Consider the following 25,109-nt stretch of genomic DNA (forward strand, 5'->3'; position numbering starts at 1 on the left):
GGGGCTTTTAAAGAGATTCGAGGTGAAAGGGTTTGGGTCATCTTTACAGAAAACAAACCGGCAGAAATGCTTGGAGATTGGCAGCTAAAGTAATTAGTTTCCAACCACTTCCTCCCACCTTTCTATTTTTATAACTAAGACTCTATTTATAGAGCGTAAACAGGAATGTAGGAAAACGAGTTTGATGGGCTATGGCATTCCAATCAGTACGAATCTTACATCTTACTTTGTGTTGTCAAGCAGATTGCATCAAGTTACTTTCTCCTCATCATACTTTCATGCATTATTTTCTTAACGTCTCCCACTGCTTGATAAGATCAGGTTGGATTAGTTCATAAAATATATTTGTCTCTATAAGAGCTGGTGTGTGTGTGTGTGTGTGTGTGTGTTGTGATGTGTGTGTGTGTGTGTGTGTGTGTGTGTGTGTGTGTGTGTTGTGTGTGTGTGTGTGGTGTGTGTGTGTGTTTGTAAGGGGGGGTCCTCTAAACTATATTTTAGTTTTCGGTGGACTTGGTGCGCCTCTATGTCATTGGCCTACCCGGAGATAAATATGGAAGCACTCTCAGTAGTGTAACCGTTTACACTAAACAACCAATCACATTCCCTAGCACTTCCTTTACTGCCGCAGGCTGTCACAGTCAGCAGATGGGCTAGCCAACTGTTCACAGAGTGGGCCAATCAGGTTACAGATCTGTTACTCTAGGCCGGCCTTCCTAGCATGACGATATCAGAAGGAAAATATAAAGTGCTCTGACTGCTCTAGAGGGAGGTAGATTCATTTGACTGCTATAGTCAGTGCTATATTCAGTGTTTTACCACAGAATATTGAGAGTGTGTTGTATCAGAAAGAGACATGGCATGTACAGACTGTATGAAGGCGTCAGATTTCTCTATTGATAAAAAAGGAATCAAGTGAGTTAATTATTCTTGTTTGTGTTATTACAGCTGATTATCATGACCTTGTTAAGCAACGATAGCAGTCACATGGAATTTTACTAACAGAAGAAATGTTTTTTTTCAGGAAGAGAAACTGGAGGACAAGGATACGATATCTCTTGAAGATCACCTCTTCTTCAAAATCCATGACAAGAAGAAGATCTTACAGGTAAGGCTCAGGGGTCTGAATCATGTAGTATTATGGATGTAAATTAGGGAGTACCATAAGGCTCCATATCCTAATAATGATCAACCTTAATATATGTATTTAAAAGCAGTAGTTACTACTACTTGTTTACAAGTAGTATATACAAGTAGTGGTATACAAGTAGTTTTTACTGCTTGTATACTGCTACTACTACTACTACAGGCCTCTAATGTGACTGTTCTCTCCTTCCTKAGGCCAACAGTGGATGAAGTCAACCAATGGGCACAGTCACTTGACAAACTCCTGAGTCACAAATGTAAATGCCACATCCTGTCTTTTATAGCTCATATGATATCAGCATGACTGTATGAAATGGACACAAATGTTAGAGTGAAAATGTATATGAATGAAGTGAGTCACTTTGAAGTACAGTTGGATCTAAACTGCACCTCTGATTGGTTGATATTTGACCGTTCTCAACTCAGCTTGAAGACATTCTACTGCTTGAAGAGCTGCTTTGACATTCTCTCTCCTTCCCTCCCTCCTCTCCTGCAGATGGAAAGGCAGCATTTCGGATCTTCCTGAAGTCAGAGTTCTGTGAGGAGAATATAGAGTTTTGGACAGCCTGTGAGGAGTTCAGGACCATCTCGGCTCTAGAGAAACTGTCYTCGAGGGCCAGAAGCATCTATGAAGAGTTCATACGGTGTGATGCTCCTAAAGAGGTGAGTTTTCCTTTCACTACGTTCAGGAGTCATTCTTAAAGTGCTGATATTAAGCAACAATCTTATAATAAAAATATGGTAACGATAAAGTGATAGTTATGTTTCTTATGTCCAAACAACTTATATCTAATGCCAATGTGTGATCACTCTGATTGTGCAAAGACTTATTGGTGTGCTTGTCTCTATTTGGTTGCAGATCAACCTGGACTACCAAACGAAAGATGCTATCGCCCAGAGCCTGTGTCTGCCCAGCCTGACGTGTTTCCTGTTGGCCCAGAAGAAGGTGTTCAGCCTGATGGAGAACAACTCGTACCCTCGCTTCATCCACTCTGAGCTCTACAAGGAACTTTGTGCCATTTCCAGGGGAGAGGGGCAATATCTCAAGTCTTAATAAGATGAACCACTTTGAAGGATTGTCTATGCAGTCACACATGACATGTTGCACTGACACCATGTAGCTACATGGAATGTAAAACCATTTCACATTTGAGCCATGCGGTCAATGGCAATGCTGCAGTGCACTATTTAGAAACAGTACTGTAATGTAGGAAGTACAGTGAATGACTAAATAGCTTTTCATTTACATTTTAAAAATGTAAATTCAATTTTGTGCATCCTGCTTTTGAAGATTGAGACAAAACAATGCAGATCAGACGTAAAGTCATTTTGATATTGGCTTAAAATGGAACTGCCCATCCTGTTGTGTTTGAATATGCAGTTGAGTTAGTTTCACCAAACACCAGTACCGGTAAATAACTGTCTAATAACTATTTGCAACTATATGATGTGAGTAAGCACTTTCTGGGACCAGTGGTATAGGTTTAAATTGGTAACTGTTTTGCTGGAGAGCTGAATGGAGGTGAATGTTTTGCATCGCATAAAGGTGTTTACACTAAATATTGTAGCGGATGCTGCTTCAAACCAGGGACGGGCAGACTTTTTGGTTCGTGGCCCACATCGGGATTCCGAAATTCAACGGAGGGCCGCACTGATATATATTTTCTTACAGAAAAAGGGCAGTTATTAGAAAATATATAGGTCCATTATACTTTCTACATATTTTCTATGTAGTTTGTTTTTTTAACCCCCTGCAGTTCATTGTGGGTGAACTTACTGTAAATAAAACAATAGACATAGAGGCAAAGGTATGGTGGCAGCTGGACTGCAATACTGTGGTTCTTTTTATATTTTGTTGAATACATACATGTCCAATGTCAAGTCTAATAAAATATTGAATTCAGAACATTTCCAGTTATTGGGCCCTGAAGGCTTTAACACTGTGTTTTTAATTATAAAAAGACACTTCAGATCCAATTCAAATTGAACTCCAAGTCATAACAAACCATCAGGTCAACGAAAGCGAATGAAGTCCATGACAGGATCAACTATACAGTACTTTTTACCTTGCAACTTCACAGCAGTACCTTGAGGCAGCTGAGGAAGGGGATGTTTTGGTGTAAAGAGATGACATATATGAGGCCTTCCCAGTCTGCTCCCTTCCAGACCAAATATTTACTCAAACACAAAATGTCAAAGATATAAATACCTGCATCATATCAATTCCCTTTCCTCACAACTCCTGGATGAAATCTATCTACTGTACTCTACCAGAAAAATTGTCTGCACAACATCATCTGCACAACACATAATTTGGCTTCCAGTGGAACAGTGTTCACGCAGCGGAATGGGCTCATGTGAATAAGAGGTTCCAGTAAAAATGGTGCTGTGTTCCCGAAAAAAAGATCACGACTGACGCGATGTACAATATCTCTGTGCCTCTGACTATGGGGATGTGCAGACTTTGTGTTAATCCCCTGACATGACAAAGTGTTGTTGGTACAGATGAGCAGGAACTCATAATAAAAGCTGACACTGAGAAGACAGCTCTCCTCTCTGACAGCTGTCCGGTAGTACTAGGACCCAGGGCCTCTGTTATGATATTTGACAGGGCAACTATAGGACCATTTCTCACCTTACACATCTCAACCCAAACAGARCCAACATAACTCCATACGCTCCTAACATGCAGGCATAATAAGACATACATCTAACACATTATCCCAAATAGACCAAACATAGCTCAATATGTTTCTTAGAAGCAGGCTAAATGTTTTGCAAAGGGCAAGTTTTTTCACACTGAACTTCCAGTCAAAACTTTGCAAGAACTATTGTGGTTGGTTTTGGTCGTTTAATTTGACACAAACAGTTTTTCCATCCTAAATATTACCACTTAGACTGCCCGCCGAAGAATTTCATACACAGCAGAAAAAAAACCTGTAATTAACACCAATGACTGTAATTTTCTCAATTTTAAAGGGAAAGTATATATTTTGGTAATGAAGCAATATATATATACATATATAAATATATATATATTATCATACCCTACTATATCAAAAAATTATAATAATAAAAATATAACTACTACTATATATTATACACTGCTCAAAAAAATAAAGGGAACACTTAAACAAACAATGTAACTCCAAGTCAATCACACTTCTGTGAAAATCACACTTCTGTGAAATCAAACTGTTTCACGGGAAAGAACAACAAACTGATTGACAACAACGCTGTGGTGCAATGGATAGCACAGATGTAAATATAGCAATTAGCAAACACCCCAATAAAGGAGTGGTTCTGCAGGTGGTGACCACAGACCACTTCTCAGTTCTAGCTTCCTGGCTGATGTTTTGGTCACTTTTGAATGCTGGCGGTGCTTTCACTCTAGTGGTAGCATGAGACGGAGTCTACAACCCACACAAGTGGCTCCAGGTAGTGCAGCTCATCCAGGATGGCACATCAATGCGAGCTGTGGCAAGAAGAGTTTGCTGTGTCTGTCAGCGTAGTGTCCAGAGCATGGAAAGTGCTACCAAGGAGACAGGCCAGTACATCAGGAGACGTGGAGGAGGCCGTAGGAGGCAACAACCAGTAGCAGGACCGCTACTCCGCCTTTGTGCAAGGAGGAGCAGGCAGGAGGCACTGCCAGAGCCTGCAAAATGACCTCCAGCAGGCCACAAATGTGCATGTGTCTGCTCAAACGGTCAGAAACAGACTCCATGAGGGTGGTACGAGGGCCCGACGTCCACAGGTGGGGGTTGTGCTTACAGCCCAACACCGTGCAGGACGTTTGGCATTTGCCAGAGAACACCAAGAATTGGCAAATTCGCCACTGGCGCCCTGTTCTTCACAGATGAAAGCAGGTTCACACTGAGCACATGTGACAGACGTGACAGAGTCTGGAGACGTCGTGGAGAACGTTCTGCTGCCTGCAACATCCTCCAGCATGACGCGGTTTGGCGGTGGTCAGTCCATGGTGTGGGGTGGCATTTCTTTGAGGGCCACACAGCCCTCCATGTGTCGCCAGAGGTAGCCTGACTGCCATTAGGTACCGAGATGAGATCCAGACCCTTGTGAGACCATATGCTGGTGCGGTTGGCCCTGGGTTCCTCCTAATGCAAGACCAATGTTAGACCTCATGTGGCTGGAGTGTGTCAGCAGAGGAAGGCATTGATGCTTTGGACTGGCCCACCCGCTCCCCAGACCTGAATCCAATTGAGCACATCTGGGACATCATGTCTCGCTCCATCCACCAACGCCACGTTGCACCACAGACTGTCCAGGAGTTGGCGGATGCTTTAGTCAAGGTCTGGGAGGAGACCATCGCCACCTCATCAGGAGCATGCCCAGGCGTTGTAGGGAGGTCATACAGGCACGTGGAGGCCACACACACTACTGAGCCTCATTTTGACTTGTTTTAAGGACATTACATCAAAGTTGGATCAGCCTGTAGTGTGGTTTTCCACTTTAATTTTGAGTGTGACTCCAAATCCAGACCTCCATGGGTTGATAGATTTGATTTCCATTGATCATTTTTGTGTGATTTTGTTGTCAGCACATTCAACTATGTAAAGAAAAGAAAATAAGATAAGAATATTTAATTCATTCAGATCTAGGATGTGTTATTTTAGTGTTCCCTTTTTTTTGAGCAGTGTATATAAGTGAAATAATCTGTATGTAGACAAATGTTGGAAAAATTACTTAAAACTCGTTTTTCAACCACTCCACAAATGTCTTGTTAACAAACTATAGTTTTGGCAAGTCGGTTAGGACATCTACTTTGTGCATGACACAAGTAATTTTCCCAACATTTGTCTACAGACAGATTATTTCACTCATAATTCACTGTATCACAATTCCAGTGGGTCAGAAGTTTACATACACTAAGTTGACTGTGCCTTTAAACAGCTTGGAAAAATCCAGAAAATGTCATGGCTTCAGAAGCTTCTGACAGGCTAATTGACATAATTTGAGTCAATTGGAGGTGTACCTGTGGATGTATTTCAAGGCCTACCTTCAAACTCACTGCCTCTTTGCTTGACATGACATTTTCATGGGAAAATCAAAAGAAATAAGCAAAGAACTCTGAGAAAAAAAATCCACAAGTCTGGTTCATCCTTGGGAGCAATTTCCAAACGCCTGAAGGTACCACGTTCATCTGTACAAACAATAGTACGCAAGTATAAACACCATGGGACCACACAGCCGTCATACCTGGTGCTCTTCCATGCCATCCCTAGGAGGGTTGCGTCACCGACGTGATCTTCCTGTCGGGGTTGGCGCCCCCCCTTGGGTTGTGCCGTGGGGGAATTCTTTGTGGGCTATACTCGGCCTTGTCTCAGGATGGTAAGTTGGTGGTTGGCGATATCTCTCTAGTGGTGTGGGGGCTGTGCTTTGGCAAAGTGGGTGGGGTTATATCCTGCCCATTTGGCCCTATCCGGGGGTATCGTCGGACGGGGCCACAGTTTCTCCTGACCCCTCCTGTCTCAGCCTCCAGTACTTATGCTGCAATAGTTTGTGTCGGGGGGCTAGGGTCAGTCTGTTATATCTGGAGTATTTCTCCTGTCTTATCCAGTGTCCTGTGTGAATTTAAGTATGCTCCCTCTAATTCCCTCTCTCTCGGAGGACCTGAGCCCTAGGACCATGCCTCAGGACTACCTGGCCTGATGTCTCCTTGCTGTCCCCAGTCCACCTGGTCATGCTGCTGCTCCAGTTTCAACTGTTCTGCATGCGTCTATGGAACCCTGACCTGTTCACCGGACGTGCTACCTGTCCCAGACCTGCTGTTTTCAATTCTCTAGAGACAGCAGGAGCGGTAAGAGATACTCTGAATGATCGGCTATGAAAAGCCAACTGACATTTCCTCCTGGAGGTGCTGACCTGTTGCACCCTCTTCAACCACTGTGATTATTATTATTTGACCCTGCTGGATATCTATGAACATTTGAACATCTTGGCCATGTTCTGTTATAATCTCCACCCAGCCCAGCCAGAAGAGGACTGGCTACCCCTCATAGCCTGGTTCCTCTAGGTTTCTTCCTAGGTTRTGGTCTTTCTAGGGAGTTTTCCTAGCCACCGTGCTTCTACATCTGCATTGCTTGCTGTTTGGGGTTTTAGGCTGCGTTTCTGTACAGCACTTCGTGACATCAACTGATGTTAAGAAGAGCTTCATAAAATACATTTGATTAATACCGATCAGGAAGGAGACGTTTTTCTGTCTCCTAGAGATGAACATACTTTGGTGCGAAAAGTGCAAATCAATCCCAGAACAACAGCAAAGGACCTTGTGAAGATGCTGGAGGAAACAGGTACAAAAATATCTATATCCACAGTAAAACGAGTCCTATATCAACATAACCTGAAAGACCGCTCAGCAAGGAAGAAGCCACTGCTCCAAAACCGCCATAAAAAAACAGACTACGGTTTGCAACTGCACATGGGGACAAAGATCGTACTTTTTGGAAAAATGCCCTCTGGTCTGATGAAACAAAAATATACCTGTTTGGCCATAATGACCATCATTATGTATGGAGGAAAAAGGGGGATGCTTGCAAGCCGAAGAACACCATCCCAACGCGTGAAGCACGGGGGTGGCTGCATCATGTTTGTGGGGGTGCTTTGCTGCAGGAGGGACTGGTGCACTTCACAAAATAGATGGCATCATGAGGAGAGACAATTATGTGGATATATTGAAGCAACATCTCAAGACATCAGTCAGGAAGTTAAAGCTTGGTCGCAAATGGGTCTTCCAAATGGACAATGACCCCAAGCATACTTCCAAAGTTGTGGCAAAATGGCTTATGAACAACAAAGTCAAGGTATTGGAGTGGCCATCACAAAGACCTAACCTCAATCCTAAAGAAAATCTGTGAGTAGAACACAGATGAAGTGGTGATCCTAACTGACCTAAGACAGGGAATTCTTACTAGGATTCAATGTCAGAAATTGTGAAAAACTGAGTTTAAACGTATTTGGCTAATGTGTATGTAAACTTCCGATTTCAACTGTATATACACTACTGTTCAAACGTTTGGGGTCACTTAGAAACATCCTTGTTTTTGATAGAAAAGCTCATTTTTTGTTCATTAAAAAAACATTAAAATTGATCAGAAATACAGTGTAGACATTGTTAAAGTTGTAAATGACTATTGTAGCCAGAAATGGCAGATTTCTTATGGAATATCTACATAGGCGTACAGAGGCTCATTATCAGCAACCATCACTCCTGTGTTCCAATGGCACGTTGTGTTAGCTAATCCAAGTTTATCATTTTAAAAGGGTAATTGATCATTAGAAAACCCTTTTGCAATTACACAGTTAAACTGTTGTGCTGATTAAAGAAGCAATACAACTGGCTTTTAGACTTGTTGAATATGTGGAGCATCAGCATTTGTGCGTTCGTTTACAGGCTCAAAATGGCTATAAACAAATAACTTTCTTCTGAAACTCGTCAGTCTATTCTTTTTCTGAGAAATGAAAGCTACTCTATGTGAGAAATTGCCAAAAAACGGAAGATCTCATACAACGCTGTGTACTACTCCCTTCACAGAACAGCGCAAACTGGTTGTAACCAGAATAGAAAGAGTGGGAGGCCCCGGTGCACAACTGAGCAAGAAGACAAGAACATTAGAGTGTCTAGTTTTAGAAACAGACACCTCGCAAGTCCACAACTGGCAGATTCATTAAATAGTACCAGCAAAATAACAGTCTCAATGTCAACAGTGAAGAGGTGAATCCGGGATGCTGGCCTTCTAGGCAGAGTTGGAAAGAAAAAGCCATATCTCAGACTAGCCTATAAAAAGATTAAGATGGGCAAAAGAACAGACACTGGACAGATGAACTCTGCCTAGAAGGCCAGCATCCCAGAGGCACAGTGATTTGATCTATTCGATTGGCCAGCTCCGTAAACACACTCAATTTACATTTTCGTCATTTAGCAGAGCCACTTACAGTAGTGAGTTCAACCCTGGTACTGCAAGCACCATACGCTACTAACTAAGCCACACGGGAGATCAATTTAGCCACTAATCTCCCAGTCAAGTAGGCAGTTTGTCTTTCAGACTAATAAAATAGTTAAAAATAGGCAGACTTCGCTTACCTAGTAGGGCTTCTGAATCAAGTTCACCATCCACAAAGAGGCACAATTTTTTTTATAAAAGGCACGTCTTCATCGTTGACTTTTCTACAAAAATGTTTGGTGACCGACTAGGAAGGCCTTGAGGATTGACCGGTTGGCGACCACTGATCTAAAGCATTTTAACTTGGTGTGGTGGTACGCTCATTTAAGACCAGTGGTGGAAAAAGTACCCAATTATCAAACTTGAGTAAAAGTAAAAGATACTCCAGTCATTTTCTATTAAAGTAAGTGGAAGTCACCCAGTAAAATGATACTTGAGTAAAGTCTAAAACTATTGGGTTTTAAATATACTTAAGTATCAAAAGTAAATGTCGTTTCTAAAATATACTTAAGTATCAAAAAGTAAAATAATGAAGACTACACAATTCTTGTTTTTTTAATTTACGCAAAGCCAAGGTCACATTCCACCAGTCAGACATGTCAGACATATAATTTACAAATAAAGCATGTGTTTAGTGAGTCCGCCAGATCAGAGGCAGTAGGGATGACCAGGGATGTTCTCCTGATAAGTGTATGAATTGGACCATTTTACAATCCTGCTAAGCATTCAAAATGTAACAAGTACTTTTGGCTGTCAGAGAAAATGTATGGAGTAAGTAAGAAGTAAAAATTACATTATTTTCATTGGGAATGTAGTTGTCAAAAATATAAATAGTAAAGTACTGATACCCCCAAAAACAAATTTAAAGTATTTTTACACCACTGTTTAAGACTAAGTGGCACTTGTTAATCTAAAGATAGGGGGAGCTTATATTAGTCATGTTTCAAACATGTACACTCCGATGGTTAAGTCGTGGCCAGGGATCAGACAGTATTGACAGCGACCCTGGAGCAATTAGGGTTAAGTGTCTTGCTCAAGGGCAGATTGAATCCCTGAACTGACTCGGTCAAACTAGCAACTTTTCAGTTACTGGCCCAATGGTCTAACCGCTAGGCTACCCAACAACTATTAAAAAACAACACACTTGACCATGTAGGCCACAATGATGAAATGCATTTAACAATAAAACTACAGCATGTTTGAACATCTAAACATTTTATTATGAAAATAAGACAAGCCCATTTAAACATATCTTTCCAGGCATGCATTACAGCTGAAGGGTAGACCTGGGTGGGACAGTGAACACAGTTCTCTGTCCCACCGCCTGTGCTCGTGTCTGGCGGGGGTCACAGGARACAATTGTGGGGAGAGGGTCCATGGCCTTTCACATGAATAAGATGACTGACAAGTGCYTGTGTTTGTGGGGTCACTTTGCTTCCTGGACTTTTTTGGCACTCTGCTTCTCTTTTGCCTGGGGAGCAGAACACACAAATACATGAAATAGTTTAGCGCCAGTGAGCAGGTGTCTATGATAGGTTAATACTACCCTCTAGTGGGAATCAGTTGTATATCAAGAACTACACTCAAATTGGTTCAGAACAGGGGTTTGAAAGGTAATTATTTACCGTTACGGTGTTCTGACCATGGCAGGAAAAAAAACATTCTGAACCGGTTCGAACCACAAAAGGTTCATATTTTTTTCATATTAAAATGCACTCCACCAATTAGCACAGAGAAGCTCGCTGTGAAACAGGTAAGATAGTTGTTTAGATATTTGATTGGTGAGAAAAGCGCAGGCGCAAGATGCGACTGAAATTTCATGGGTGGGGAGAGAGCGAGAGAGGGGTGGACATTGAGGGGGATTGGCATGAAGCGCTGAACATCATGGAGTGAATTGGAAAGTGTTTAGACTATGTTTCAAACATGTACACTCCGATGGTTAATATAACGTCACCAAATTACAAACAAGACATTAGGAGTATTTTTGGAACTAAAAATTACATTACCAGTTCTCAAGACTGGAGTAGTGCCATGAAAATAACCTCTCCCTCAACAAAACAAAGGAGCCGATTGTTGACTACAGGATATAGATTGTTGACTACAGGATATAGAGCTACTCCTCCTGGGGTCCAAACACATTAAGGTACTTACATTACACATAAAACGCCACATAATTACACCACTACATATCTACAAAATGTATAAAACCACAATATACATGTGTGTAGAGTGTGTGTGCAAGCTTCTGTGTGCGTGTATTTCTCTTCACAGTCAATGCTGTTCCATGAGGTGTATTTATTAGTCGGATTCTACGACTTGCATCAGTTACCTGATCATTGACTACAGCTCAGCGTTCAACAATATAGTGCCCTCAAAGCTCTTCACTAAGCTATGGACTCTGGGACTAAACACCTCCCTCTCCAACTGGATCCTGGACTTCCTGATGGGCCGCCCTAAGGTGGTGAGGGTAGGTAACAACAKATCTGCCATGCTGATCCTCAACACGGGGGCCCCTCAAGGGTGCGTGCTCAGTCCCCTCCTGTACTCCCTGTTCACCCATAACTGCATTGCCAGGCACGACTCCAACACCATCATTAAGTTTGACGACACAACAGCGGTAGGCCTGATCACCGACAAAGATGAGACAGCCTATAGGGAGGTCAGAGACCTGGCCGTGTGGTGCCAGGATTAGAGATCGACCGATTATGATTTTTCAACGCCGATACCGATTATTGGAGGACCAAAAAAGCCGATACCAATTAAAATCGGACGATTTTTTAAAATGTATTTGTAATAATGACAATTACAACAATACTGAATGAAKACTTATTTTAACTTAATATAATACATCAATAAAATCAATTTAGCTTCAAATAAATAATGAAACATGTTAAATAATGCAAAAACAAAGTGTTGGAGAAGAAAGTAAAAGTGCAATATGTGCCATGTAAGAAAGCTAACATTTAAGTTCCTTGCGCAGAACATATGAAAGCTGGTGGTTCCTTCTAACATGACTCTTCAATATTCCCAGGTAAGAAGTTTTAGGTTGTAGTTATAGGACTATTTCTCTCTATACAATTTGTATTTCATATACCTTTGACTATTGGATGTTCTTATAGGCACTTTAGTATTGCCAGTGTAACAGTATAGCTTCCATCCCTCTCCTCGCTCCTACCTGATCTTGAACCTGGAACACCGACAACAGCCACCCTCGAAGCAGCGTTACCCATGTAGAGCAAGGGGAACAACTACTCCAAGTCTTAGAGAGAGTGACGTTTGAAACGCTATTAGCACGCACCCTGCTAACTAGCTAGCCATTTCACATCGGTTACACCAGCCTAATCTTGGGAGTTGATAGGCTTGAAGTCATAAACAGCGCAATGCTTGAAGAATTGCGAAGAGCTGCTGGCAAAACGCACGAAAGTGCTGTTTGAATGAATGCTTACGAGCCTGCTGGTGCCTACCATCGCTCAGTCAGACTGCTCTATCAAATCATAGACTTAATTATAACACACAGAAATACGAGCCTTAGGTCATTTATATTGTTTTTATCCGGAAACTATCATCTCGAAAACAAAACGTTTATTCTTTCAGTGAAATACGGAACCGTTCCGTATTTTATCTAACGGGTGGCATCCATAAGTCAAAATATTCCTGTTACATTGCACAACCTTCAATGTTYTGTCATAATTATGTAAATGTCTGGCAAATTAGTTCGCAAAGAGCTAGGTGGCCCAAACTGTTGCATATACCCTGACTCTGCGRGCAATGAACGCAAGAGAAGTGACACAATTTCACCTGGTTAATATTGCCTGCTAACCTGGATTTATTTTAGCTAAATATGCAGGTTTAAAAATATATACTTGTGTATTAATTTTAAGAAAGGCATTGATGTTTATGGTTAGGTACACGTTGGAGCAACGACAGTCCTTTTTCGCGAATGCGCACCGCATCGATTATATGCAACGCAGGACACGCTAGATAAACTAGTAATATCATCAACCATGTGTAGTTATAACTAGTGATTATGATTGATTGTTTTTTTATAATATAAGTTTAATGCTAGCTAGCAACTTACCTTGGCTTCTTACTGCATTTGAGTTACAGGCGGGCTCCTCGTGAGGCAGGTGGTTAGAGCGTTGGACTAGTTAACCGTAAGGTTGCAAGATTGAATCCCTGAGCTGACAAGGTAAAAATCTGTCGTTCTGCCCCTGAACAAGGCAGTTAACCCACCGTTCCRAGGCCGTCATTGAAAATAAAAGTGTTCTTAACTGACTTGCCTAGTCAAATGAAGGTGTAAAAAAAAACAACAAAAAAAACAGGCTAAATCGGCATCCAATAATACCGATTTCCGAATGTTATGAAAACTTGAAACGGCCCTATTTAAATCGGAATGGCCGATTAATCGGTCGACCTCTAGCCAGGATAACAACCTCTCCCTCAACGTGATCAAGACAAAGGAGATGGTTGTGGACTACAGGAAAAGGAGGACCAAGCACAGCCCCATTCTCATCGACGGGGCTGTAGTGGAGCAGGTTGAGAGCTTCAAGTTCCTTGGTGTCCACATCAAACTATCCTGGTCCAAACACTAAGACAGGCACGACAAAGCCTATTTCCCCTAAGGAAACTGAAAAGATTTTGCATGGGTCCTCAGATCCTCAAAAAGATCTACAGCTGCACCAGAGTGCATCCTGACTGGTTACATCACTGCCGGGTATGGGAACTGCTCGGCCTCCGACCGCAAGGCACTACAGAGAGTAGTACATATGGCCCAGGACATCACTGGGGACAAGCTTCCTGCCATCCAGGACCTCTATACCAGACGGTATCAGAGGAAGGCCCTAAAAATTGTCAGACTCCAGCCACCCTAGTCATAGACTGTACTCTCTGRTACCGCACGGCAAGTGTAGGTCCAAAAGGCTTCTTAACAGCTGTGTGTGCAAGCTACCCAGACTATGTGCATTGTTGTCCCCCACCCCCTCTTTTACGCTGCTGCTAATCTGGTTATTATCTATGCATAGTTACTTTAATAACTCAACCTACATATTACCTCAATTACCTCGGCTAACCTGTGCCCGCGCACATTGACTCTGTACTGGTACCCCCTGTATACTGCTTCGATACTGTTATTTTACTGCTGCTCTTTAATTATGTTATTTTTATTACTTAACACTTTTTTTCTTAACTGCATTGTTGTTTAAGGGCTTGAAAGTAAACATTTCACTGTAAGGTCTACACCTGTTGTATTCGGCGCAAGTGACAAATAAAATAATTTGATGTGGAATAGAGTTCCATGTAGTCATGGCTCTATGTAGTACTGTGTGCCTCCCATAGTCTGTTCTTGACTTGGGGATTGTAAAGAAACCTCTGGTGGCATGTCTTGTGGGGTATGCATGYGTGTCCGAGCTGTGTGCTAGTAGTTTAAAAACAGACACCTTGGTGCATTCAGCATGTCAACACTTCTTAAAAAAACAAGTAGTGATTATGTCAATCTCTCCTCCACTTTGAGCCATGAGAGATTTACATGCATATTATTATTGTTAAATCGCCGTGTACAATTAAAGGCCAGCCGTGCTGCCCTGTTCTGAGCCAATTGTAATTTTCAGATGTCCCTCTGTGGCACCTGACCACAGGATTGAACAGTAATCCTGGTGAGAAAACTAGGGCCTGTTGGACCCGTCTTGTTGATATTGTTGTTAAGAAGCTTTATTATGGACTGACGTCTCCCCATCCTAGCTACTGTTGTATCAACCAGTGGCGGTCAGTGCGGTTTAAAGACGAGGGCGGACAAAAAAAAAAAAGATTCACGAGCATAGCCTTATATCTATTACAGCATACTGGATAACAGCCATTCATATTCCATACACCCAGTTCAATGCAACAGCGATAGATGTAGGCTACTAAATGATAATCAAATTTTCCCTATACCCATCATGAGGTTGCTACAACCTAGCCTTTGAAAGCTTCAAACGTAAAGTTTACACACAGGTCGCGAGACAAATTTGAAGTGAGACAGTGACATTCAATACCGCCTTGCACATTCTTGCCTGCATCTAGCTGATATAGGGTGTAATCATCAGTCCAACAGTTGCAAACAATAGTTTCTATTGGACAAATTCAGGTATGTTTATCCCCATTTTGTTCCGTTTAAGAAACATTTATCAGAAATCGGCCGAATGAATACACCCCTGATCACACTTAAAAACAGAGTTCACTCTCATAACAGCCACGTTGTATTCCTTTTCTTCCCTTGTTGACTTCAGTGCACAACAAATCAGCTGTATGGGACCAGGCAACAACAAAGAATTCCAAGCCAAACCTCTACAAACAGCCTATATCGTTGTTACCATAGAACGTGTTAGTAAACCCTCTACAATCATGGAGTAACATTAGTGCACAGTCAGTAAGTAGTTATACCGGTAGGCCCCGGTGGCAATAAATTAGTAATACCAAAAGCTTACCTTGACTTGGAAGAGTTCCAGTGTTGTGTTAGATAGCCAGCTAGCTAACATAGCTAGTTTAGCCTACTCAAACAGAGGGATGCTATCTACATTTGCTAGGTAAGTGAAACAAAACAAATTAGAAATATAAATTTCTCTTGCTTCTCCTTCATTTTGGAAGACTTAAATTTTTTAAAAACTGTTAAACTATTGTCTCTCTCCAAGTCAACTAAACACCACGTTGTATACAGTGCAGTGCTAGCTAGCTGTAGCTCATGCTTTCAGTACTAGATTAATTATCTGATCCTTTYATTGGGCGGACAACATGTCAGTTCATGCTGTAGAGCTCCGATAGGCTGGAGAACTTCCGGAGGACGTCCTCCAGCCTGTCATAATTACTGTGCAAGTCTARGAAGGGGGTGAGAACCGTGAGCCTCCTAGGTTTTGTATTGAAGTCAATGTACCCAGGGAAGGATGGAAGCTAGGTGTCGTCCGGCTACACCATGGTGCTACCCTACAGAGTACTGTTGAGGCTACTGTAGACATTTGCAAAATAGTGTGTTATAAATCAGTCATTTGGTGACGTGATTATATTTATTATAGTTTTATCTAAAAAAGGACAACTTCGAATGTTTTAGAATTTAACTTATGAAATTCACTGAGGATGGTCCTTCCCTTCCACCTCTGAGGAGCCTCCAATGGTATTTACATGGTTTTGACCATGACAGTTTACAATCCAGGGTTACTCCAAGCAGTTTAGTCACCTCTACTTGCTCAATTTCCACATTATTCATTACAAAATTTAGTTGAGGTTTAGTGAATGATTTGTCCCAAATACAATGCTTTAAGTTTTTGAAATATTTAGGACTAACTTATTCCTTGCCACCCATTCTGAAACTAACTGCAGCTTCTTGTTAAGTGTGGCAGTCATTTCAGCCACTGTAGTAGCTGATATGTATAGTGCCGAYTCATCCGCATACATAGACACTCTGGCTTTACTCAAAGCCAGTGGCATGTCATTAGTAATGTTTGAAAAAAATAAAGGGCCTAGACAGCGGCTATGGGGAATTCCTGATTCTACCTGGATTATGTTGGAGGCTTTCATTAAAGAACACACTGTTCTGGTAGACATGTAACTCTTTATCCACAATATAGCAGGGGGTGTAAATCCATAACGCATAAGGTTTTCAAGCAGCAGACTATGGTCGATAATGTAAAAAGCTGCACTGAATCCTAACAAAACACTCCCCACAATATTTTTTAGCATCAATCTCTCTTAGCCAGTCAGTCATTTGTGTAAGTGCCCTGCTTGTTGAATGTCCTTCCCTATAAGCTTGCTGAATGTCTGTTTAAAGTAAACTAGCATTGTATCTGGTCAAACACAATTATTTCCCACATTTTTACTAAGGGTTGGTAGCAGGCTGATTGGTCAGCTATTTGAGCCAGTTAAGGGGGCTTTACTATTCTTGGGTAGCAGAATGACTTTTGCTTCCCTCCAGGCCTGAGGACACACACTTTCTAGTAGGCTTAGATTGAAGATATGGCAAATAGGAGTGGCAATATCATCTGCCATTATCCTCAGTAATTCTCCATCCAAGTTGTGAAAAATAAGTTGTCTATCAACAAATACAAGCCAACATAGACAACTTATTTTTCACCGCTTCCACAACCACTTCACAGAATTCAAAATTACAATGCTTGTATTTCATAATTTGATCAGCTATACTTGGATGTGTAGTGTCAGTGTTTGTTGCTGGCATGTCATGATTAGGTTTGAGACTAATGCCCCATATATATATATATATATATATATAGAGAGACATTGAACACTGGTCACTTCACATACTGTTGTTAACTTACTGTGTATGTATGCATATACTGTATTCTCAATGTAGGTCATCTTAATATACCTACTACTGTGCATACAATTTTGCATTCCAAATTATATACTGTCTATACACACCATATATTTATAATTTATCGTTCAGGCATTTCTTGATTTGATTTGTATTTGCTAGACATTCTGTTGCACTGTTGGAACTAGTAACATAAGCATTTCGCTGCACCTGCTATAATACCTGCAAATCTTTTTATGCAACCAATAAACTTGATTTGAAAATAAAAGGTACTGTTTCATMCACGGTTCCATTTCTCAAAAAAAAGTGTTCTTGTTCAGTTTTGTTCCCCTGGTACAGAACTCAAAATTGTGCATTTAACACAATGGTTTGTAGAGTACCTTCAAATATCATAACATAAAATAATATTATACACCAAAATCACGTTCCTGGCCTCAGCTGTTCCTCACCTTTTCCACCAATGGTATCAACTGCTGGTATTCTGCCAGTGTCTTCAGTAGTTCCATGATGAAGGGTAGGTAGTTGTGCTTTCGTCGGATGTTTTCGATCTACAACAAAAAATATGTATACACACACACAATGTTCAAGAAAAACATCAAGCGTTATAATATAGTATTGAAATGACTGCATATCTTCTAAAATGCCCATATTATCTGACGGTTATAGACCCACGGTCAGCGAGCACACCTTGTATCGTTGGAGCTTCTGATTCTCCTCATCGATCAGCAGCTGATACTTTGCGATTTCTGATTGGAGGGAGCTGAGGAGGGTGCTGCTCTGGTCTGTGTCCATTGGCTCTTCCTGGAGAAAGGGTGAGACAGAATTTCAATTCGGTCAAATGTCAAACCAGATTTTAGTTTGCCGGACAAATGCGAGATTTATCAGCCATATCAAATAGAAACCCATCTGAATACCACCACGTGTAGGGTAATGTGTTTTGAGGAGTGCCCACTGCCCACTGTAACCACATGGAAGAGACTGTAGTTATTATGCAAGAAAGATTGTTAGCCGACGAAGTGAATGGTAGCTCCTAGAACAATGCACGTCTCCCTCTGTCCATCTGGCTTGTAAAAATCCTCWGTTTCTGTATAAAATTTATATTTCCACTTGTATGTGCCTTCATCCTGTATACAGTTGCTAGTTAACCAGCTAGCTTGATTTGTACTGTTTTGGGCATTTTTAAGCTAGCTGCTCAACCAGGCTTTAGACTAGAGGAAGAGAAGGAAGCAATATCACTTCATCTAAATACTCCTCCTTGGTGGACATTTCTGTAAATTGTCTTTAAGGGAGATGAATCTAGCAAAACGTCACAAAATACCTGAACATTTGTCCCCTGCTTGCATACAGCCATGTCTGTCACAGACTCACTTGTGCCGGGAAACTTTGCGGGCGCTACCATGATACAATGTTGCAAGTMTGTCAGTGAGAGCGCAAATTCAAGACAAGACAGGCAGAAAAGACAGGCATAGCAGACAAATGACACGAATGAAATACAACCTCCCCATGCATAGATAATTTGATTCAGAGGATATTTATCTCATCCAAATTATTATAACGTCGGTTTTTATGTATTTATATCAGCAAAAAGCAGGCAATAACCGGCTAACGGAAATTCTGGGATGACACAAACATTACTTAACACAGATAGGATAGATGTTTCTTTCATCATAAGCAGACATTTTAAAGGACTTGATCAATGGCAGTGACATGGGTGGAAGTCTATTCATGGCCTTGATGGCAGGTAATTGTATAGTCCTGGCCTGAGGGCTGCACCATGAATAACTGCAACCCCACTTACCTCTGTTAGCTGGATCTGTAGTTCGGCTATCTTCCTCTCGTAAATCATCTTCCTGTCGGACACAATGGCCATCAGGTTGAAGCGGATCTCTCCCTCACTGTACCTGATACCAGGGATGGAAGATGCAGTTGTTTTATATATTATTTTCTGATAATTGAGTCAGTTAGAAGTTGCGTAGCACAATGAGCAACAAACAGCAACCATATATGACACTTATTTACCATGGTATATTTACTTGCGAAAAAATATTTACTTCTGTATTCTTTTCTCAATCACTGGCCGAACTGCGTTGATCCAATCGTCCTGGTTGCATACACCTGAAACACAAAACAAGCATAAAGTGTAGATCAGAAATCAATCATCAACTAGATTTACCCACGGGATGATTTTTCTTGAGCGGATGGTCAGGGGGCCAGAACATAATGACAAATCATTTGTAGACTGCAAATTGACTGCAAGAAGCCCAAACAGATATCATATTTGACTAAAACATAATTTCAAACCTTGCTTAAATTTGTATACGATGTTGGGGRGGCAGGTAGCCTAGTGGTTAGAGTGTTGGGCCAGTAACCGAAAGGTTGCTAGATCAAATCCCCGAGTTGACATGGTAAAAATCTGTRGTTCTGCACCTGAACAGTTCAGACTGTTCCTAGGCCGTCATTGTAAATAAGAYTTTGTTCTTAACTGACTTGCCTAGTTAAATAAACTGTATATTATGTGTAGGAAAACTTTGGAACAGATTCCAAAATTAAAATCATTTGGAGCTGATTTGCTTGTGTTTTTCAAGTATTTTATGTCCAACAATAAAATAAAAACACACCAGTTGGGGAACCCTGGTGTAGATAATCATCAAGGGTGTTTCTGAAGAATGTGTCAGGTTCAAGACGAGATTAACTGCACTACTGGCCACACAGTCACAATTCACTAGAAAATGTTTAAATAAAACACTTAAAAGCTAAAAGAATATAAAACCTAAAAGAATCTGAAACAGCAGCTTATTTCAAATTCACGAAGCTAACTAAAACTGCTACTATGAAACACTACAAACATTTAAACTGTAGTAAAATTATATGTAGGACAAAACAGCAAGTTTATATCTCTATCAAGCTAAATATATGACCGGTATGTGCGTACCAAGGTCGATGGGTCCTTCACGTAGGCCGTCCAGCTCATAGAGCCTGCCGTTGACAGGGACGTAGCTCACAAAATGGAACGCATCCTCATCCTTTGCTGAAGACTTGGCGTCAAACTCAAACATCTGCTGTCTGAAAACAATGAAACACAATAAATATGACAGTTTTAGCTCTCATTAGCAGATAAACTAACATGGTATTAAAACCAAAGCCTTTATTCTCTTCATTTTCAGCTCTGTGGGTAATGTCTTATGAAAAACATTCAATCAAAAATGGCAGTTTGTCTACTTAGAGCCAAGCCTTCGATTAATCTAGTGACGTTAGCAGTGATAAACTATCCCGCTGAAATGAAAAGTCAACTCACCTGGCAAAGCTGTTGTGAACTTGTCGAATAACTTCAGAGTTGCTGAGAGCCAGACCTTTCATCTTTATAGAAGAGAGAATATCATCAGTGTGAGTTATGTAGTCTCCTGACTRCGGGGTCTGTTTAATGTCTGCATGATGCTTCAATAATGAAGATGGCTGGGATTTTACTGTGGATGGTTCTCCTCTGTTTCGCTCACTCAATAAAATACATATACAGCCACACACATTTCCCGAGCGACGCCCCCTTCCCTTACAACTGTTGCATTTTCAAATCCAAACAACACGAGTTCTCAGACCCCTCAGAACTTTAGAGAGAACCAAATCAAAAGTCTCTCAATGTCTGGGCAAATATTATACCAACAAATTGCCTCCTGTCCAGACCAGTARGTCACAGCTCTTCTTCGCTGTGTACCACGTGGGTCACGTCAACCAGGCTAGGTGTTATGCACATCTCAAGGACAAAAAACACAGACTGAGAAAAAAAAAGGCTTGCAAAAACTAAACACTGCCCCAATAATCAGAATCAACTTACAGCTGCATCAAAGCTGAGTGAAAACTCTCTGAACTCTGTGAGTGTCTCTCCCAACAGCATGTCAGAGTGGGTACAGTTCAGCAGCACGCTCACAATGGCCTGGGTAGCACATGCATTGTTTATCACCTGAAACAGCACACATAGCAGGTTGACAGCAGGTTATTTACATTGATTGTCATGCGTCTTTCCCTAGAGGAAGAACTGAGAAGTTTCCACTGAATGGGCCAGCTGCAAAGACAATATTGGCTAGATTGTAAAAATTCATGAAAACAAAAATGTGCTTTTTGGTATTAAACTTAAGGTTTGGCATTAGGCTTAGCAGTGTGGTTAAGGTTAGGTTTAAAAATCGTTCTTTATAACTTTGCGGCTGTGCCAGCTAGTGACCACTCTCCAGAGCTGCCTCCAGTACATGAGTCATCTCAATAAATGCCAACCTGCACACACACACACAGGAGAGACAGACATCAAATGAGATCCTGTAATTTTACATTTTAGTCATTAAGCAGACATTCTTATCCAGAGCAGACTTAGTAAACACATTGAACTTGAAGTTTAAAAAAACAACCACATCACAATAATAATGCACAGGTAGACTCTTCGAAATAGCCGCTATCAGCAGAATCTGTGCCAGGAAGAAAAACAAGAGACTTCTGAGAATACTTCAGAGAGCAATCTGGATATGTTCTAACTATACAATACATACAATGAATACAGATGTAAAACCAAACCATGTACCTGCTTGGCAAAGAAGATGTTGTCAAGCCTTGAATCCTGAACGATAGATCCTCCTGGCTCCTCACCTGGTTGCCACTTGAACAGGAAGATCAACCCATGAACTGGTCTTGAAGGAAGAAAGAGAAACCTAGTACCACTGCAATACTATGAACTTATAAAAGTAAAGCATTTAGAAGTAAAGAGATTAGGGCATGGGCCATGGCTTACTTGAGGTTTTCAAAGTTCTCTGGTTCCATACTCCATATTTCTTCCACCTGAGCTCCTTTACAACCTGGGTTAGTAGAAAGGAGAAAGCTGGGTTAACTACTACATAATTACATAAACCAGGGAAGGGCAAACTGGCCCCTCTTTTGGGATGGGCAAAATGGCCCCTCTTTTGTAGGTCCAAGAACACAAATGTTTTATCAGTCATGGTCTCAACTTACTGTTGAGGGTTTTATAACAGAATACACAAGGTGCAATTTCGAAATTTGGTTGTGCATCAGCAGTCACTAAAGTCAGCAAATGTTTTTTTAGATTGTCTAGCGGCCAGCTAATTTACCAGTCTAAACTTGTAGTAAGCAAGGTTGAATGAATTACCGACCGGGGTGGGGCCCATTGATCATCAGTTGTCATTAAAAACTAGAAACATTTGCCTCCGCCCTATAGCAAGATGAGTAAAATTGCATTAAATTAATTATAAAATTGCAAAATCTWKTCCGCTCAATGGCAAAATGTGTAGAATTGCAGGAAATTAACATTAAAAATMAAATGTATCTTTGCTGTCACAGGGGGATATGGATATGCAGACCCACTGCGGCCTCATGACGAGTTCCGTTTTTTTGTGGCCCCCACCTCCATCAAAGTTGCCCATCTATGACATAAGTTAAACCATTAGTTAGTGGACAGGACTCTCCATTTAACGTTAGTTTGCCATTTGAATTGGCAGAGAACTGCACCAACAAGCTATGTTTATCCATCGAGTTGATCATATTGCGTACAATATTCAATCAAAGGGCATGCAGTAAAATTGATTTGTCAGTTTCTAAAGGTCAGCTAGCTAAACTAGTAACCGCCGATACATACACACCTAAGTGTCGTGGTAGCATGCTAATTATCTCTCATAATTATCCCGTAATGGAATCAACGACGCCACCTGGCTAGCATGTTCGCTGTAGCAGATAACTAGGGTGTGTTGAATCTGGTTCGCAAATAGAATCATGAAATTTGCTGGACTGCAAACTAACACCAATCGTTTATGTGCATAGCCAATGCTGCAGAGACTTGGCTAGAGCTTGTTGGCAATCGAGTTAGCGAGTAATAGTAGACTAGCTAGTTAGCATACAGCACACTCACCAAAACCTTTGATCAATTCTGTGAAAACACCAGGATCACTTTCCATAAGACACCATTCTCCTGCGCTTCCAGACATTACTATGTTATGATTTCAAAAAAGACTGTAGGGCATGTGATTTTACTGCAATCTAATATTCGTAGTGGGTAGTTAGCTTAGCTAGCTACCTAGCTAACAAAATGAATCAATATGTCACGTAAATCGAAGTATTATAAGAACTGGATACCGCATCCAAGATGTCCGCCCGTTGATTGCAAGAAAATCTAATCACGTACGCATACGCCGATTCATGGACCGCCTATATCCGGGTTGTATCCGGTTTATACGGACTAACAGCACATGCGCACAGGGAAAAGCATGATCAGAGATGATGTCATCACTTCAAACAGAAACAAGGCAGACATTGGATGAATATAAAATGTTAATATCTTCGAACCTGAGTGATAAAAAATTATCGGCCTCAGCTACAATTATTTAAATAATTCAATTCATGTTTTGTAAGGGTTGTGGACAAAACAAGAATCGTAACGATATGGGACATTTTCTGGATGTAATTATGATCTGAGTATTTTTTTTATTTTTTTTAAATGTATTTTATTCATAATACAAAAATCAACTTACATTGCTACATCAAACATGTCTAGCAAACCAAACACAGGTATTAACAATGCTCAAACATACAAAAAATATAAAAAACATATAATTTAAAAAATAAACAATTTAAGTGAAATTATATTCACTCTGAAAATATCTTATTATAATGATTCATGAAGGTGTTATTCTTGTTGTTATTCACTAGGGTTAGTGTTTTAATAAGATATTTAATTCAATCAGAAAATTAGTAATTTTGGTATAGAATTTTGGAATTTTTGTTTGTGTGTATAAAGTATTTGGCAACAAGAATTAAAAAAATACAATAATTTCAGTGTTTTTTGTTATCATTGCAATAGTAAATATTATATATTTTATGTTAAAATTATAGGCAGGTTCATAATGGTAAATAAGTACTTTGCAAGGTTTTCCCAAAATTCCGACACAAATTTACATTCAAAGAACAAGTGAGACAGATTCTCATCTTCTTTTTTCACAGAAAACGCAGATATCATCAATAGCCACAAATTTGGAATCATAGAGTTACAGTGATATATCTTATGTAAAATTTTGAAGTGCACTTCCTTTACTTTGTTTGGTATACAGTATTTGTAAGGCCTTAACCATGCATTTTTCCAGACAATGTCATCCAGAAAAACTTTCCTCTCGGTGTAAGTTGGTTTTGTGAATGAAGAATTTGTCTTATATATTTATTCAACAAGATTTCTCAAGTAAGCCCACGCCTTCCAATCTGAGTTCTGGATAAACTTTGTGATCATTCCCAAAATTAAGATGACTTTCATAAGTGTAGTTAGACCACTGGGAACGGCTTTGATCACAGAAATAAACCTCTGAAAGGTATTGGAAACTCTTTCATGTTTATAATTGTTCATATGTGAGAATAGTACCCTTGTTGTCGAAAATATCTAGAAACAAAGTCAATTATTCTCTCATGCCAGCTGGGGTAGAACAATGACTTATTCCTACAGTAATCTCTTGAATTATTCCACAAAAGAGCTAATGAGGGGAAAAATTGTGCAGAAACATATTGTCCAGGCCATTAAAGCTTGTTGGTGAAACTAGCTAATTTAGCAGTAATCTTTCAGGAATATAATTACATTTCAGTAAAAAATCGAAGACCCTCCCAATTTATTAAACACATTATTTGGAATGAAATACAATATTGAGTCAGTATCGAGCAAACATTTTTTCAGCCAGTTT

At 40.5% G+C, this 25,109-nt stretch overlaps 2 protein-coding genes across 2 annotated transcripts; one reads left to right on the top strand and one right to left on the bottom strand.

The window, feature by feature from the left end:
• Positions 1-774: 774 nt before the first annotated feature.
• On the top strand, positions 775-2,952 carry LOC111971879 (regulator of G-protein signaling 2-like). Its single transcript, XM_023998671.1, has 5 exons — positions 775-912; positions 1,022-1,105; positions 1,339-1,400; positions 1,640-1,806; positions 2,003-2,952. Exons 1-5 carry the CDS (start codon positions 854-856, stop codon positions 2,195-2,197), a joined length of 567 nt encoding a protein of 188 aa, XP_023854439.1. The 5' UTR covers positions 775-853; the 3' UTR covers positions 2,198-2,952.
• Positions 2,953-10,302: 7,350 nt separating this feature from the next.
• Positions 10,303-23,554, bottom strand: LOC111972351 (ubiquitin carboxyl-terminal hydrolase isozyme L5). The gene is made up of 11 exons (XM_023999372.2): positions 23,300-23,554; positions 22,172-22,235; positions 21,965-22,070; positions 21,230-21,355; positions 20,696-20,757; positions 20,333-20,463; positions 19,452-19,515; positions 19,199-19,301; positions 18,088-18,201; positions 17,850-17,948; positions 10,303-10,575 (listed from the first exon to the last, which is right to left on the bottom strand). The coding sequence occupies exons 1-11, from the start codon at positions 23,373-23,375 to the stop codon at positions 10,531-10,533; spliced, it is 990 nt and encodes a 329-aa protein (XP_023855140.1). The 5' UTR covers positions 23,376-23,554; the 3' UTR covers positions 10,303-10,530.
• Between the last annotated feature and the right edge of the window lie 1,555 nt (positions 23,555-25,109).

Source organism: Salvelinus sp. IW2-2015, linkage group LG13 (assembly GCF_002910315.2).
Source record: "Salvelinus sp. IW2-2015 linkage group LG13, ASM291031v2, whole genome shotgun sequence".
NCBI classification, from domain to species: domain Eukaryota; kingdom Metazoa; phylum Chordata; class Actinopteri; order Salmoniformes; family Salmonidae; genus Salvelinus; species Salvelinus sp. IW2-2015.